Source organism: Sinohyriopsis cumingii, chromosome 17 (genome assembly GCF_028554795.1).
Source record: "Sinohyriopsis cumingii isolate HCF-2022 chromosome 17, ASM2855479v2, whole genome shotgun sequence".
Classification (NCBI taxonomy): domain Eukaryota; kingdom Metazoa; phylum Mollusca; class Bivalvia; order Unionida; family Unionidae; genus Sinohyriopsis; species Sinohyriopsis cumingii.
Genome location: NC_142977.1, coordinates 40,420,357 through 40,439,476, shown reverse-complemented (window position 1 = coordinate 40,439,476; position 19,120 = coordinate 40,420,357). Strand labels below are relative to the sequence as shown.

At 35.4% G+C, this 19,120-nt stretch overlaps 1 protein-coding gene across 1 annotated transcript in view; it reads right to left on the bottom strand.

Moving 5' to 3' along the window:
• LOC149778476 (integrator complex subunit 5-like) overlaps positions 1–19,120 on the bottom strand; it is a 104,452-nt gene that overhangs the window by 33,937 nt on the left and 51,395 nt on the right. The window contains exons 14-16 of the mRNA XM_089939340.1: positions 18,027–18,223; positions 12,854–12,972; positions 3,093–3,281 (exon numbers count right to left, since the gene is read on the bottom strand). Of these exons, the coding sequence (XP_089795466.1) occupies positions 3,093–3,281; positions 12,854–12,972; positions 18,027–18,223 (505 nt within the window). The remainder of the gene's footprint in view (positions 1–3,092; positions 3,282–12,853; positions 12,973–18,026; positions 18,224–19,120) is intronic.

Here is a 19,120-nt window from a genome sequence, read left to right as displayed (position 1 = left end):
TGTTGATGATTTCTACTAGTGTACCATATTGACTTGAAGTTGCTGATGTCTACTGGTGTAACATATTGACTTGAAGTTGTTGATATCTACTAGTGTAAAACACTGACTTGAAGTTGCTGATGTCTACTAGTGTAAAATACTGATTTGAAGTTGCTGATGTCTACTAGTGTAAAATACTGACTTGAACTTGCTGATGTCTACTAGTGTAACATTGACTATAAGTTGTTGAGGGAGGTCTCCGGTTTGAACCCAGGCGAAGTCATACCAAAGACTAATAAAAATGGTACAACAGGTGCCTCACTTGGCACTCAGCATTAGGAGGTTAGTGTTAGGACAAGTCGGCCTGGTGTCAGGATAATGTGACATGCTATATGTCTGCAGTATGATGCTCCAGTGCTAGAAATCAATATAAATTGCTACACTGCAGACATCATAGTGATATGAAAAAAATTCTTAAAGCTGCTTTAAAAATCTAACGCACACACACACAATGATGTTTACTAGGTTAACATATTGACTTGAAGTTGCTGATGTCTATCAGTGTAACATACTGACTTGGTGTTGATGATATCTACTAGTATAACATACTTGGTGTTGATGATGTCTACTAGTATAACATACTGACTTGGTGCTGATGATATCTACTAGTTTAACACACTGACTTGGTGTTGATGATGTCTACTAGTATAACATACTGACTTGACTAGTGTAACATACTGACTTGGTGTTGATGATGTCTACTAGTGTAAACATACTGACTTGGTGTTAATGATGTCTACTAGTGTAAACATACTGACTTGGTGTTGATGATATCTACTAGTATAACATACTTGGTGTTGATGATGTCTACTAGTATAACAATCTAACGCACACACACACAATGATGTTTACTAGGTTAACATATTGACTTGAAGTTGCTGATGTCTACCAGTGTAACATACTGACTTGGTGTTGATGATGTCTACTAGTTTAACATACTGACTTGGTGTTGATGATGTCTACTAGTTTAACATACTGACTTGGTGTTGATGATATCTACTAGTATAACATACTTGGTGTTGATGATGTCTACTAGTATAACATACTGACTTGGTGCTGATGATATCTACTAGTTTAACATACTGACTGGTGTTGATGTCTACTAGTATAACATACAGACTGGTGTTGATGATATCTACTAGTATAACATATTTGGTGTTGATGATGTCTACTAGTATAACATATTTGGTGTTGATGATGTCTACTAGTATAACATACTGACTTGGTGCTGATGATATCTACTAGTTTAACATACTGACTGGTGTTGATGATGTCTACTAGTGTAACATACTGACTTGGTGTTGATGATGTCTACTAGTGTAACATACTGACTTGGTGTTGATGATGTCTACTAGTGTAACATACTGACTTGGTGTTGATGATGTCTACTAGTTTAACATACTGACTTGGTGTTGATGATATCTACTAGTATAACATATTTGGTGTTGATGATGTCCACTAGTATAACATACTGACTTGGTGTTGATGATGTCTACTAGTATAACATACTGACTTGGTGTCGATGATGTCTACTAGTATAACATACTGACTTGGTGCTGATGATATCTACTAGTTTAACATACTGACTGGTGTTGATGTCTACTAGTATAACATACAGACTGGTGTTGATGATATCTACTAGTATAACATATTTGGTGTTGATGATGTCCACTAGTATAACATACTGACTTGGTGTTGATGATGTCTACTAGCATAACATACTGACTTGGTGTTGATGATGTCTACTAGAATAACATACTGACTGATGTTGATGATCTCTACTAGTGTAACATACTGACTTGGTATTGATGATGTCTACTAGTGTAACATACTGACTGGTGTTGATGATGTCTACTAGAATAAAATACTGGCTTGGTGTTGATAATGTCTACTAGTATAACATACTGACTTGGTGTTGATGATGTCTACTAGTTTAACATACTGACTTTGTGTTGATGATGTCTCCTATTATAACATACTGACTTGGTGCTGATGCTGTCTACTAGTATAACATACTGGCTTGGTGTTGATGATGTCTACTAGTTTAACATACTGACTTGGTGTTGATGTCTACTAGTTTAACATACTGACTTGGTGTTGATGATGTCTACTAGTATAACATACTGACTGGTGTTGATAATGTCTACTAGTGTAACATACTCACTTGGTGTTGATGATGTCTACTAGTATAACATACTGACTTGACTAGTGTAACATACTGACTTGGTGTTGATGATGTCTACTAGTATAACATACTGACTGGTGTTGATAATGTCTACTAGTGTAACATACTCACTTGGTGTTGATGATGTCTACTAGTATAACATACTGACTTGACTAGTGTAACATACTGACTTGGTGTTGATGATATCTACTGGTGTAACATACTGACTTGGTGTTGATGATGTCTGCTAGTGTAACATACTGACTTGGTGTTGATGATGTCTACTAGTGTAACATACTGACTTGGTGTTGATGATGCCTAGTAGTGTAACATACTGACTTGATGTTGATGATGTCTGCTAGTGTAACTAATGTAACATACTGACTTGGTGTTGATGATGTCTACTAGTGTAAACATACTGACTTGGTGCTGATGATGTCTATTAGTGTAACATACTGACTTGGTGTTGATGATGTCTACTAGTTTAACATACTGACTTAGTGTTGATGATGTCTACTAGTATAACATACTGACTTGACTAGTGTAACATACTGACTTGGTGTTGATGATGTCTACTAGTGTAAACATACTGACTTGGTGTTAATGATGTCTACTAGTGTAACATATTGACTTGGTGTTGATGATGTCTACTAGTGTAACATACTGACTTGGTGCTGATGATGTCTACTAGTGTAACATACTGACTTGGTGTTGATGATGTCTACTAGTGTAACATACTGACTTGGTGTTGATGATGTCTACTAGTGTAACATACTGACTTGGTATTGATGATGTCTACTAGTGTAACATATTGACTTGGTGCTGATGATGTCTACTAGTGTAGGCAGGATTTACTATATTTGAGATTTCTTTCTGAGCAAAAACTAACCTTTCCTAGATTGAGTCTTGAGACTGGCGTGCGTAGACCCTGACCTATGACCCCAGCATGGAAGACACTTGAGTGTGACCTGAGCAGGGTTAAGGCCGTACCATGACTCTTATTTTCCTCTGCAAGGTACTTGCTTTCATCTTTATTGATAAATGCATCTATCTTGCCTCCAAAAAGGGCTTTGTTTTCCTGCAAACAGTCAAATAATTCAAAATAATCAACACAGAATTATACACCGACATGTACAGTACAAAAGCACATTCATGAATACAAATGCACACAAATATAACAAATATAATTTTCAATGTTCTTTTTGTTGATGATCTCAGGTTCTTTCATGATATCATGAACTGTTGGTAATTATTATAACATCATATAATGAATATAAAATGTTATGACACATGAAGCAACATAAAAAAACAAGGTCATCATGCCATGCAAAGTGTCTCCAGCCAGGTGCTATATCTAGGTATGAAACTCTAACATCATATAAATGTACAATATGAAACTCTAACATCATATAAATGTACAATATGAAACTCTAACATCATATAAATGTACAATATGAAACTCTAACATCATATAAATGTACAATATGAAACTCTAACATCATATAAATGTACAATATGAAACTCTAACATCATATAAATGTACAATATGAAACTCTAACATCATATAAATGTACAATATGAAACTCTAACATCATATAAATGTACAATATGAAACTCTAACATTATATAACTATATAATATAAAACTCTAATATCATATAACTATACAATATGAAACTCTAATATAACTATACAATATGAAACTCTAACATCATATAAATATACAATATGAAACTCTAACATTATATAGCTATACAATATGAAACTCTAACATTACATAACTATACAATATGAAACTCAAATATCATATAACTATACAATATGAAATTCTAATATAACTATACAATATGAAACTCTAATATCATATACCTCTACAATATGAAACTAATATATTTTTGGGTTAAATGGCAAACTTATGAAGATTGTAACGAGATTCAGAAGAGTGCTAAAGCTGCTAGAATTGATAGTTCGGATAGGACAGTAGCTAAGTGTAAGAAAGTGTGTGATGCCTGGCTTAGTGTTTGGAATAAGTCCTTACTTGGATTGAAAAAATTCAGGTTCACTCGGATGGACGAACAAGAGCTATTTAAGAGGTACATTGACTGACCATATTTTTTTATATAAATGTTAGTTCTAGTGTTGTAGTGAAATGTATTCATCAAGACATCAGTAGCTAGGCCTAGTTTTGATATCAATTACGTTGACAAACAAACTCTTGCCCATTCACAAGCATATGTTTTGATAGCTGACTGACCATTAACCCTTTTCCGAGTAAGGTAGCAACTATCAATTTCCTGCATGATATCCTTTGATGATAAAACATACAAACATGTGTTTTAAGATCAGAATTGGTGATCTGGATATATATTAACTGCCTCTTGTACACTATTTCGTCATAAAATTAGTTTCAAGCTAAGTGAACCAATAGGCCTAATGGGAAATAATGGCGGACTTCGCTAAGTCTGGGATGTACCAGTTTATTAGATTGTCTGTTTTCGTAAATCATCGGGAAAATATTTTCAGAAAAATATACAATTCATTGAAAGCAAAGCCAAGGTATTATTTTATTAAAGATTTAACTTTAAAATGCAAATTATGTCGGTCAGAAATGTATGGGACAATGCTACATTGTGGAGTTTGCGAGATGCGCTTTAATGTCTAAGCTGTTTTCAAACTTGACATGTATTTGCGAAAATACGGGAACAAAACAGCAAATCAGATACTATTTAACCACTGCCTAAAATTACTACAAGGACGTAGACAAATAAATAAACCATGAATTTGCAATCCTGTAAAGGGACTGTCATAATGAAGCTATATTAAAGTGAGTGATTACATTATGAAAACCTCTCTATCTAAAAATAGATGCACTAATGTCTGTGTTGATTCTGTAGGAAAGAAGGGACTGCAACTTGTGGTGGTGGGACTCCTATTTTTACCAAAATGGGAGTCCTGGACTCCTAGTTTTAAAATCCTAGCGAGACCTCTGGTAGGTATTCTTTGCCTATAGTGTGTGCAGTTTCATATTTTTTATATTATATCATGTGAACATATCACTTTATTTGATTCTGATTGGTCCAAATAAACCTATGAAATTATTGTGCAGTATTCTCTTTACTGAGTGGTTGTGATCATGGGAAAACCTATTTAACCCCACCTTCTGGAATGTTTTGTTGTCAATGAACATTTTGGCTGCCATTTTTTTTTTTTTTATTCATGAAAGGACTTGTAAAAAAAATGGTCTGAATATGGCCAATTTACCATCACAGGGGTTTGTCATGTCATGTATAACATATCACAACATGAACAATAGTGTGAAGGGGCAAATTTCTGGCGATCTATGAAGAACACATTAGCTGAGACCAGAGAACAATTAATTAGATTTATGGGGACAGTATCAAATTGCCATACTGCCATGATCGGTAATGTCTTTTCGAGGGGACAATTTCATTCTTAATTAAGCATTTGTTTATTTAGCCAACAGAAGACTGGTGGAGACAAAAGCTAACTTCGATTCCATAGTGTAAATGTCAAAACTGAAAGATCGCAGAAACACTGTTACTCAAATTACAAGGTAAAGTTGACCTTGACTTTGGCGCCTCTGGAAAAAGGCGGCAGATATATTTGATTCTGATTGGTTACACTAACTAAAGGGTGTGTTTCCCACACTGATCTTCCTAGTTTTAATATCGCCACATCGAAAATTTTAATCAATTTAAGCTTTTCTGCAAGAGTAAACAAGTGTAGAAGACACCGAGAGTAATTTGGGAGAAATTCTCTTGTAAAACTGTTGTTGAGGAAAACCAACGAACAAATTTGGCAGTAGAAGCAAGGGACACTGAACGCTCAAAGGGAGAAAATAGCTCCTGTGATGTATTATCTCTGAGAGGTATCCTGCAACGTATTATCCTGAGACGTGTTATCTTGAAGACGTATTCAGAGACGTATTCTGCAACGTATTATTTCTGAGACGTATTCTGAGACTATCTCTGAGATGTATAGTGAGACGTACTTATCCTCAGATCCAGGTATCTGTGAATCTACGTGCTTTGCACAGAGTGAGGACTGAAAGAGGCAAGACTGACGAAAGTCGAAAGAACAGCTACAGTGGAAGTGGAGTGAACAAAGAAACAGGTTATGCAATTGTACAAGGCATTGACTTCGATTGTTCACTCGATCCTATGATGAACTAAATCTATCAGTAAAACAGATCGGCTACTTTATTTAAATATATTTGTGGGTTTTTTAAATTCGGTGAAAGTTTTATTTCTAGAAGCAAAGTATATTCCTGATGTAATGAATTCTCACAGTTGTTTTATGTAATTGATTAAATTGTTGTTTACATGTATGGGGGCTCGTGTTGGTCTGTTCTATATCTCTGCTCAGATCTCTATCTATTCCACCTATAAGTTTCACTACTTATATTTATATTTACTCGAACCCGGCAATAATATCGAGGGTGGTCAACCTCTAGATAATGAGAACCAAATTAAGCGGACACCTTGAAAGAAGGTACAATCCGCCAACCCACACATCTTGCAAGAAAGGACTTTGTGTAAGGTTTCTACAAAGTGGACTGTGAGTAGCGTGACCCCCACTTACAAATAGCTAAAACCTCAAGACAAGAACAAGAACAACAAGAAGTAAAACTAAGGGTATTGCTCAGTTCATAGTGAATGTGTATGTTGGGGTGGGGTGGGGGGTGGTCAACCTGAAGTAAACATGTTTTAAATGCTAACTTACACAAGTAAATAAACTCACCTCTGTTCACAGAAGAACAAGGACATAAACCAGTCTCAAAACTGACAGAAGTTTATCTAACCACTGCATATTTATGGGGTAAATATGTGATGCAATTCTGACTCAAAATAAAATTTGTTTACATATTCTGTGGTACTGACCATGTACGAAAAATAAAGGGATCATACCTGAACAAGTTCTAAAGAACACAGGCTACTCGACAAACTAACGATACAAATGTACAAAGTAAACATATATTTTCTGTCTCATTCTGCTCTCAACTCAAGAATCTAAGTACAATAAAAATGAAAGTAATCAAAAAGATTTTTACTGTTATTAGTGAACGAGAGAAAGAGAGAGGATAATGTCTCAGTGTGCAAGCTCGTATGCAATTAGAGCAAACTTCTATGTAGCTGTTATGTTGTGTAATAATCAAAATTATTAAGATGTTTGAACATGTATTAGTTATGAATATAATTTATTGGTAAATTGTATGCAATGATATGAATCCACAATGTCAAGCAGTTAATTGTAACTTGAATTTTAAGAGCAACAATAACCTCAATATCAAATTGCAATAAAAAAAATAAAGAACCTGAACCTGAAATCAAGTTTTAGTTAATGTGCACGAGCATACGTATGTGTGTGTGTGTGAGAGATAGAGAGAGAGAGAGAGAGAGAGAGATTAAACAAAATTTTGTCAATGTACAAGACCATATTTATTCAGGGTGGTTTTTATTTGTGACTTTTGCAAAGAGAAAAAAAGGACTATTTTCAGTTACCTGATGATTGTGATAATCCTTATGTATTTCGACACTACTATATTCCATTATCAATTAACACCTCTAAATCAACAATTCATTCTTGTTTTAAGTATGATATACATTGTCACAACAAACCACATGGCTATGCAGTGTTATTTAAACAGAATTGACAGAAGAGTTCAAATCAGCGGGGCTGCCCGTAGGGAAATAAGAAAGTCTTTAGGGAAATAAAAATCTGTCAATGTGCTATTGCAGCCAATGTCCATAAAGCTGATGTTGTAAGGAAAAGTGATCATACACATTACTTGTTATTCGAACTCGCCAATGAAGGTAATAATAGGGGGGTATATCGTAGAACAGATTCGCAATAAAATGTTAATTATATCCAAGTCAAAACAGTACAAGCACTTAAAAGATAGCACAGAAGTGTGTGTGTGTGTGTCTATATGTATGTATGTATGTATGTATGTATGAATCGATTTAATGGAGTCTGTGACTTTCAAATTTAAGATGGAAATTGACATGGTTTTTATATTTTATTTTTGTATGACTATAATGAAACAATTAGACTGGTTGATCAATGGTCTGTGGTCTTCACTTTAGCATGTACTGAGATGTAATTCTGTTTAATAAGAAAACATCAAAGGGCTTCTGAACTCGTTTTAAAATGCATGTGGTGTTTTGTTACAGTGACAGTCTTAATAAGGAGAACTAATTATTGATAATATTTAAAGATATATTCTGTGAAGGCCTTTGTCCATTTGTTAATAAACACCCATAGATATTGTAATGACAATAAGATTATGCATCATTTGTTAACAAACACCAGTAGATATTGTAATGACAATAAGATTATGCATCATTTGTTAATAAACACCAGTAGATATTGTAATGACAATAAGATTATGCATCATTTGTTAATAAACACCAGTAGATATTGTAATGACAATAAGATTATGCATCATTTGTTAATAAACACCAGTAGATATTGTAATTACAATAACATTATGCATCATTTGTTAATAAACACCCATAGATATTGTAATGACAATAAGATTATGCACCATTTGTTAATAAACACCCGTATATATTGTAATGACAATAAGATTATGCATCATTTGTTAATAAACACCAGTAGATATTGTAATGACAATAAGATTATGCACCATTTGTTAATAAACACCCGTATATATTGTAATGACAATAAGATTATGCATCATTTGTTAATAAACACCCGTATATATTGTAATGACAATAAGATTATGCATCATTTGTTAATAAACACCAGTAGATATTGTAATGACAATAAGATTATGCATCATTTGTTAATAAACACCAGTAGATATTGTAATGACAATAAGATTATGCATCATTTGTTAATAAACACCCGTAGATATTGTAATGACAATAAGATTATGCATCATTTGTTAATAAACACCAGTAGATATTGTAATGACAATAAGATTATGCATCATTTGTTAATAAACACCCGTAGATATTTTAGTGACAATAAGATCATGCATCAATCATTGTATTTTCTCACTAACAAATAATTATTAATTTTTGTAAAATCAAAATGGCAATACATTATTTTCGATCTTTTTTGCAAACATAAATCTTCTTACCAGAAATTTTATGTCCAATAATTTAATGAATTTTTCGAAAATTACAAAGTGATATATACGAAAAAAATATGATATAAATAAAACTTATTATTTTGATAACTGGATTGTGTCTGAAAACTGAAAGGGTACAAAAAAATACAGGAAATACAGTAGATAGTATTTTCAAACTCTTCTTATTTGTTTAAGAACTTCCTGTGGATTTATTAACTGTAGTGGGTACAAATTTTTGTGTTTTTGTAAAAGATTATGGTTTTCATTGGTGGATGTGACTCAGACAAATCTGTCATACAGGACAAACACAATCTATATCAAGTATTATGGTTTTTATTGGTGGATGTGACTCAGACAAATCTGTCATTCAGGACAAACACAATCTATATTAAGGATTATGGTTTTTATTGGTGGATATGACTCAAGCAAATCTGTCATTCAGGACAAACACAATCTATATTAAGGATTATGGTTTTTATTGGTGGATGTGACTCAGACAAATCTGTCATTCAGGACAAACACAATCTATATTAAGGATTATGGTTTTCATTGGTGGATGTGACTCAGACAAATCTGTCATTCAGGACAAACACAATCTATATTAAGTATTTGAATCTTAAGATTATATATTAATTGTTACATAAGGCATTTTAAAATCTTGATACTGTTAGAGAATGCAGATTTTTAAGTAAATTGTGTTTCACCAAGAATACTTACCCAATCACATTAACTTTAGGTATATTAGCCTGTCACCACGCAAACACAGCCCTATAATGATGAAAATTTTCTTTTTCTAACTCACATAGACAAAGGGAAATAATTCTTGCTCATTACCTCCCCTTGCCACCGCCAGGTGTCACTGGTTTTTAGCCGAGTGATATACTAATGAGGATGCTCACTTGGTTGGGAGGGTTTTTAAGTAATGTGATTGGGTAAGTATTTTCGGAGAAACACAATTTACTTAAAAATTTGCTTTCTCTTTCAAGTACCTTCCCCAATCATATTAACATTAGGAGAATAGGAAATAGAAGGAGGGAATACTGAGCATCTGATATACTTCTAGGGGACCCCGACACATGGTTAAGAATACAAAATTTTAATGGTGAATCAAGTGAAGATGATAGGCTCTTTTGGTTAAATTAATTGAATTGGGAGTTCATTTGAGCAGCCACCACCACACCTACCAGATACAAAGTTTACCTCTGTGAAGCTAAATCTTGGAGATAAAAACTCGAAAAGGTTGACTGCATGCTAGCCAATGTCTTCGATATCTTGGATCGAAACATTATGTTAAAGTGCAAGGTTTGCAGAGATCAATCTAATCTTATGTGCATTAATCTTGTTAAGACTTCTGAGTACACCGAGCATATAACCCATTTCAGCCACAAAGCAAAGGCTTGCGGGGTGATAACTGTTTTCTGGCTTTCACCTGAAGAAAGAAGCACTTGCGCATGCTATGACTTGTCTCTGTGGGTTTCAAGTAGTGCTTGAGTGCGAGAACAGGATTTTGCATGGCCATTGCTCTTAACCTGTCTATGGAGGACAGCAAGTATATCTCTTTGATTGCCAACAGATAGTAACCTATTTTTTGTTGTTTCAAGAGAACCAGCGAACCGTCCAATCTGAAGAAAATTACAGTTAATGGAAAGGGCATGTATCTCGCTCATGCTGCATACTGAAGCCAAAGCTTTCAGGAAACACATTTTTCTATGATATAACTTTAGTGAAGTGTGAGTTAAAGGCTCATATTTATTTGAAATGAACAATGTTAAAATCCAGGACAGGTTCCATTTCGGAAACAGTGCAAAGGTATTTGGTCGATTGAGGTCAAAACTGGCTAAAAGATCTGATAGTTCTTAATCATGCCTGAAATCATGTCTACCATGATGCCGGAATGTTTCTGATATCATGGAGTGGTAGCTTTTGATAGCAATTCGAGCCAGAGAAAAAAGTCAGCAAGTTGATGGATTGAGGCACTCAAAGGGATGATGTTATTGATATGGCACCAGTCCCTGAAAATGCACCACTGTCCCTCATAAGTCATCAAAGTAGAGAGTCTTCTTGCTCTTGAGATTCTCTCCACAATCGAAGGTTTAAGTTGTTTCCCTTGCAAGGCTGTTCAGACAAGAACCAAGCATAAAGAAGATGGCCCAAGCAATGATGGAAAACCAGTCACCCTGATTGCTTGAGAAGATTGTGGTGGGCCAGAATCTTGCTAGGCAGATCTATCACTAGATCGACTAGATCAGTAACACAGACTTTTTGTCCCATCTGAGAGAGGTTCTCTGAAACTTGCAATTTTGACCCTATAACTTAAGCAAGCTCGTAAATGACAACATGAGGTCAACAAAAACATGGTGTAATGTGGTCTTAAATATATGATGTCCATATTGGTGACCTGCAGAAGAATGACTGTCCAACACTATAAATCCAAAATTAAAGTTGCATAGTTAAATTTTAACATTAAAATGACTTGGATTGTTGGAGGTAAAATGTATGATGTTATCAGTAAATAAAGTGAAGCTACAAAAACAGTGACTTTTGTCATGGTAAGGGGAGGTAATGGGCAAGAGTTATCGCTTTTTGTCTATATGAGCTAGACTGAAAAAGATGACTGTCATCTTTTAGTAGGGTTGAATTAATGGGGTAGCAGGTTAATATCCCAAATGTTAATGTGATTGGGGAATATATCTGAAGGAGTGCAAAGCTGGATGAAAGTGAATCTTTATAAGTATTAGGTAAAGAATGTGGCCAGGTAGATGATGAAACAGAATAAGCAATATATAAAATGTGCTATTTAGAGGAAAGCAGACAAAAGCATTCCAACTCAAAAGAGAACATTATATGAAGCATTTCCTATGCAAAAGAAATCAAATTTCATCAACAATACTCTCTTCCATCCAAGATAGCAAAGTGGCAGCAAACATGATTTCCACCTTTGCTGATCCTGGTTTGATTTCTGGTTCCAAAAGTGGTCACCTGACCAAGGCTGATTATTATCATGGGATTCTTCTTACTTTTCTCTACAACTTTGGATTTTTTAATGTCTTCCCTTCTGCTTATTTTGAGTATCTTTCTTTTTGCTTGTTTGTGGACAATGTTTTCCTAACCAAACAGTCGGCTGGTTTCACAAGAATAAAATATATCTGAGTCCGATGTATAGAATTTTAAAAAATCTGGGAGACATATTCATTCTTTCTACTGTCTCTATATGTTATCAAACTCCCCAAATCATCTGGACTAACATAAGGAGGTTAATGTCAAATCTCAAGTTTTGGAAAAAATTTGAGAAGTTCACGAAATTAAGTCAAATTTTGTCCATCTCAATCAAAATTCAACTCCATACAAGATTTAATATATTTATCAAATATTGTTTAACAAACAAAATACAGCAAGAAAGTAGAAGGGAAAACAATTTATTCTGGATCATTTAAATATGTAAATCTGATGTTTTTAACTGACAGTTGGAGTCAGATTAGAGACACCATGTTGTTTCTGTGAGTGTTTTCATGTGTCATTACTATTACTTACTGCAGATAAAACACCTTCCAACAGGAAATGAACCAAGATAGACTGTGCTAAACCTTCACGTGCCAGCTGTTTAGTACACTTTTTACATTCATTAACCAGTCCTGAGACCTCCTTGTCATCTGAAAATAATTACATTGTAAACAGTGTAAAATCTAAAATAACATGATCCATGGGACCATAAAAATGTATATTATTTCATTAGAATATTGTTATATACTAATTATCATACGAGACCAATAACAGAATTGTTTTTAATACATTATACACATGCCATTTCAAACTATTTTGCAGAAACCAGATTTCTTTTTTCAGTCTCTGTGATACTGATCTTGGATCTACTGACCCTAAATTTATATATGTGCCTTTCTGGTCTCAGATACACTTTTGTATTTTGCATAGGGTTAAAATTTTAAAGAAAAGAATTTCCCCATGTTTTCTCATTGGTTATACTGGCTATTTAAAAAAGATCTTGCATATCTTAGGTACTGTTCAAAGAACCTTTAATTCCATTTATTTTGGTGTATGATAGATGGGTGTAATATGACTTATAGAGTATACAACTTGCCTTACTCCAGATGTGCACCTTTCAAAAAACTGCTAGTTCCACTTGGGCATTTCCACCTAGTGGACTTCAGAGGTAAATTGTATTTAAAAAAACAACAGGGGATAACTATTTATAACAAGGGGATAACTATTTTTTTATATACATTTTTGATAATTCAGCCATTGCACTTTTAGAACTGGTATTGTCTAGTTGAGCAAAATTCATTTTCCCTATTTTAATAGGTGCTAAAGATAGTGCACTTTAGCCTAATTCAGGCTGACTTTTTAGCACAAGGGATCAGTCATTTTAGTTAGCAGTGTGCTTAGATCAATTTACAATTTCCATAAGTACAATATCCAAATTAAATGTCAGCCACATTACATCAAAGTAGCATACAGGTATGCCAACATTCTCTCCACTGTGCTTGTTTCAAATGCAAACCACCTCACCTCATGTATGTCACTCTCTCAAAAGTACAAATAACTGGTGAGTGCCCCTAAGGTCCAGTCATGGTTTATGGTATAGAACCCTAGTCATTTCCTGGAAATAATTTTCCTCAAATAGTCCCTTTGACCCTGACCTCTGCACCCCCTAATTAACAGGTGCCTTCCTTGTCTCAAATACAGGCCATCTACACAGTTAAGTCAGGGCCTGTGTTATAAGGCTTGTAGCTTTGTGAAAATAACTGTTCCATCTTTTTCATCCCTGTGACTCTGACCTTTGACCTTTTGATCCCACAATAAATGCTTGCCTTCCTTGTCTTAAATGCAATCCAACCACAAAGTCAGGTCAAAGTAAGTGCTAAAGAATTCAAGACTTGTACACAAAAAAACATGTTTCTTAACATCAATGTTATCTTGACCATTGAATAGATTTTAGTTTATCTCAATTGCAAGCCAATTGCAAAGGTTTATCACTGTCTCTGGTAAACTGGTAAAGTTGCCATGTGGAAACTAATTTTTTAAAGTAAAACATGTTTCCTTACAAAAACCTCCCCAATCATATACCTTAGAGAAAACTACTACTACCTCACAAATCCAGCCCTGAGATAACACTCTAGCTAAAGAAAATAGTCAAAAGTTGTCTGCCCACTGAGGGGGTGGTCATGCAGAGTGACCTCACCTTGATATATGGATTTTGGAGGCAAAACCCATTAATATTTCATTTACTACTGAAGAGTAAGGCACATTCACTATATGGATGTAGCTGTGGAGAGACTGGGAGGGTGTATGGGTATTATGATTGGGAAAGTATTCTCAAAGAAACATTTTGCTAGAACAAATTGGTTCATCTTTAAATATGTTACCCAATCATAATACCTTAGAAGAATAGGTAAAAGGTGGAGGAAGGTACATTCCCTTATCCAGAGATATTATCTCCAGTCCCTTAAGGTGAGACAGTTTCTAGGTAACCTGACTGGAGAAGACTCCACTGTTGGTGGGAAGCTTCAGAAAAGGAAATTTTTTCCTCCTACAAATCCAGTTGAAGTCACAAAGTCATGTCTTACGAAGCTGTCGAACAACCTGGAAAGGCAACCGGTTATGCCATGACTATGGGTCCAACTAGACTGAGCTAAGCCTTTTGGTATGAAACATCTCAGAGGTAAAAAAATGAAGAATGTGGACTCAGATCTCATCCTATGTTATAGATATCAGTTAGAGAACAGTTCCAGTCAAAGGTGATGTTTGTGGCAACTGCTCTAACCTTGTGAGCCAAAAGAGTGCAACAAATTCAACTGAGTTGGAGTTATTTCTCAATATGCAGAGTGAATAATCCACTTAATCCTGGAGGAAAACTTCAGTTCTTTGCTGCCAAATGGGACAAGATTTGCCACAATGATCATTGGACCTTTCAAGTGGTTCTGGAATAGTGAACTTCCTCCTCTAGCTCTTTAATGAGAAAAGTTAGCACCAAGCACACTCAAAGGCTACCACTCCATGACACCTTTTGGCATCATTTAAGAAAGGATATCGGACAAAATAAAGACTTACCTGACATCCTATCCGATTTGATTACATACAAACAAAAATTTGGCTGTGTACCAAAAGTGGAACTTATCATGGGTACTAACCTGGTTGAACAAAATGCCATTTGAATTGCATTCAAGGGCATCTTTAGCTCACCTTTCATACAAGACCTACGTCCTTATCAAATTGATGATGGCAGGCAGAATCAGCAAATTACATGCCTATCTGGGGACCCGAATTCAGGGAGTTCTGACAAGACAGGTCAGTTTCACTTATGATGGTTCCCTCTTTCATCACACAGTGGTTGATGCAGGGGTCTTGTAAATGATGATATAAACAGTTCAAACTGTTTAAGATTTTGTCAGACTGCAGAAGTTATCTAAAGTTAAATTCTTTCTTTTCCATGATAAGATCAACACATGCAGGAGCTCTGGTCCAGGCAGTTGAGGTATAAGGCAGAAAACGTCTTCAATGGAAGCTCTTAAGGTTGAGCCTTCCTGCAGCATAGTGAAATCAAGGAACCTGAGAGCAAGTATCCTCATCTTTGTTTGCATGAGGTGAGGCTGACATCTCTTGAGTTGTCTGAGACAGAGCTGGCAAAGAGAGTCAAGGTCTGCTGCTGACAAAACTCGTGGAGTGCCCTGAAGTAGCAATGGTGATTTGTTTTGTTTGTACACTCGCTGTTTATCATCAAGAGCTGAAGAGTGGAACCTTGAGGTGGCAAGATCTAAAAGTATCGACAGCAATGAGGAGTCCTGTGGAGGTGATATAGGTGCCAGGGCTGTCTTGGATTGTGTAGATTTCTGGAATTTTGTAACTGGAGAGCCCTTTCTCAATTTATCTCCCTTATCTGCCAAAAATTGCTGCACTGAGGACATGTCAGCATGTAGGCTATTAGTGTCTTCATTCTTAGTTGTGCATTTCTGTGTTTTGCCCATGGTCTCATCTCTAAGACAAATAGAACAGAACATATAAATCTGCTGTAGCTCTGCAACGGTCTCTTATTATTGACTGCAAAGTTGGTGCAGAACCATGCCTTATATTGTTACCTGGAAAATAGCAGAAGAATTTAATAAAGCTATGAAGCATCCAGGTAACAACCAAAATAATTCACAATACTACCTGTGAAAGGCTCAAGGATAACCCATCACAGGTAAATGCATTGAAGCATGGCATCTGAAAATTAATGTATTAGCAGAGAAAACACAACTAAATATAATTGTTGTGGAATTATACATATGTTAAGAGTTTTCTATAGGTCTCAACGACTTGCACATTAACATAAATTAAAAATATAGCCTGAACTTATTTGTGAAGTTACAGCATAGGCTGCTCATGCAAGTACCTAAAAACAATTAAATGTGTAAAGATGACAAAGTGTGGTGAAATTCTGAAGGAAGAACTTTGTCAACATAGAAAGAAAAGAAATTTGGAAATATAGATGGATCATACTTTTCTGCAAAGTGAGAACTCTGCCAATTTGTTTCAATATTGATTCTGGCTTTGCGGTGTCTCTCATGGTCAGAGTGTACTTCTCAGCATGTTGTTTCTATCAATGCCCATGATATTCATGGGTTTTGCCAGCCATTTCTATAACTGACTGACTGCCACCAATGTGGACAGATAACTTTTAGCTTTTTTTTTATAGCTAAAAGTGTTATCTGGGATGGCTGGATTTGCAACGTAGTAGTAGTTCTCCCTAAGGTATTATGACCATTTTTATTTAGGACCAACCAGAAGAAGTTTTTCAATGAAAACCACATGCTGATGATGTGACTACCTATTCAAAACTTGTTCAGAACTTACAGTTATAAAAAAAAAAAAAGAGTTTCAAGATTGCTGCCATGAAGGAAATACATGATGTCTCTGGGTCACCAATTTCATTTAGGTCCAACTAGACATTGGGATGAATGTATTTTCCAGACTGTTGTGTAACTGATATTTTAGAGATACAGTTCCAGTGATCAATGGATGACAGACCATCACATACACTCTTACCACTGTAACCACTAGAGAGTTGTATCAATAAAGCAGTGATGCTTGAACAAGCATAAATCCAAAATGAAAACATGGCAGTAACCAATGCAGTCATTGTGACCTAGATAGGACATTGTGACAAGCATAAATCCAAAATGAGACATTGTGACCTAGATATTCATACTAAATTTAAAAACAATGCTTGAGAATAATAAGGTAAAGCTAAAACAGAAAATATTATGTGCATAAGTAAATTTCAAGGCATACTACAACCCTTGATTAAGGAGCTAACCCTCCCCCCAATGCACATTTGTTCTAAAATTGACAAGGCCTTAAGAAAACAAGCATAAAATTCATTACTTTTTTGCTTTCTTGTCATTTTTTTACCAAAGACAGTGAGGATGAATCAGTTCAATTCTATCAAAAATGGCATTTCTAACATGATACAACCCATTGCTGTTGACCAATTTGTTCAATATTTTGTTTCTAATGAGTTCAAGTTCAACATTTGATATACAAAGGTCTACCTTTCTGTCCCTCTGCACAACCCCTGAAAGAGGCCAATCCTTAATTGGAAGGAACTATGCCAAAATAGTATATCTTTTACCATTTATTCACCTCATGGAATGCCCCAACTTTTCATTGCAGAATGGACATAATCATCACCAGTAGACCATTGTATTACCTTGAAACTCCAATATTCTGAAGAAAAGGGACAGGACCATGCCACAGGCATGGAGCAGAGATGTGCTGGTCAGTCTTTTAGGCCTCCCTATTATATTAAGAACCTTCAAAGTTGCTATAGCAACCATGATATTGCTATGAAGAAGCAGCTGACACAGAGAGTCCCAATGGCTCTGAAAGCAGTCCCTAAGCTGAGACCTGAAAATGAAGATAATATGAAATTAAAACTTTGACTCAGATACTCATATTTTGATCACTATGCTTCAAAAAAAGTATTCAGGATATCGCGATTGCTCCCTTACATCAAATTATCTTTTACAGTTTTAAACCAACACTCACTAAACCAAGTGAATTATCTGATCATTATGCAAAGTGATGCAGCATCCACTTTACTTAGCTATGTCCCCTCAGCAGGTCCCCAGTCAAGAGTCATGTGATGCAAGATGCATGTTGTTTCTATCAATGCCCTTGCAGCAGGCCCCAATAAAGACTCATGATATAAGTTGATGCAAGATGTATTTTGCTTCTAGCCATGCCCTCCCAGTGGGCCCCCAGTGAGGAATCAATATGTCAATTTCATGTCTTCCAGGTACAACATTATAAAGATGGTTGGTTGCATTTAATGGTGCTGTGAGCACATTCTTGACTACTCCTTGTTGAAGAAATGGAAGCTAAGTGACACACAAGTCAGCAGACCCAGGTCTGGGTATCGACCCATGACCCTTGGATTATGAGTCCAATACTCTACCAAATGAGCTAATGTGACTCCTGTTTAAATAAAGAGGAAGCACTGTAATTCAACTTACCCATCTCAACTTCGACCTCTCAGCTTTATCCCAATTCAACTTAAACCATCATTTTGATCTCTCAACCCTACCCCAATTTAAAATATACCATTGTTTTGACCTCTCAGCCCTACCCTAGTTCAACTGAAGCCATTATCTTGAGCTGTCATGTTATCCCATTTCAACTTCATCCATATTTTGACTGCTCAACCCACAAGCCAACTTGGGCCAACATTTTGACCTCTGAAGTTTACTCCAATTCAACCAGTCAAGAGTGAATGTTTTACGTGTACAATGCAAAGAATATGGC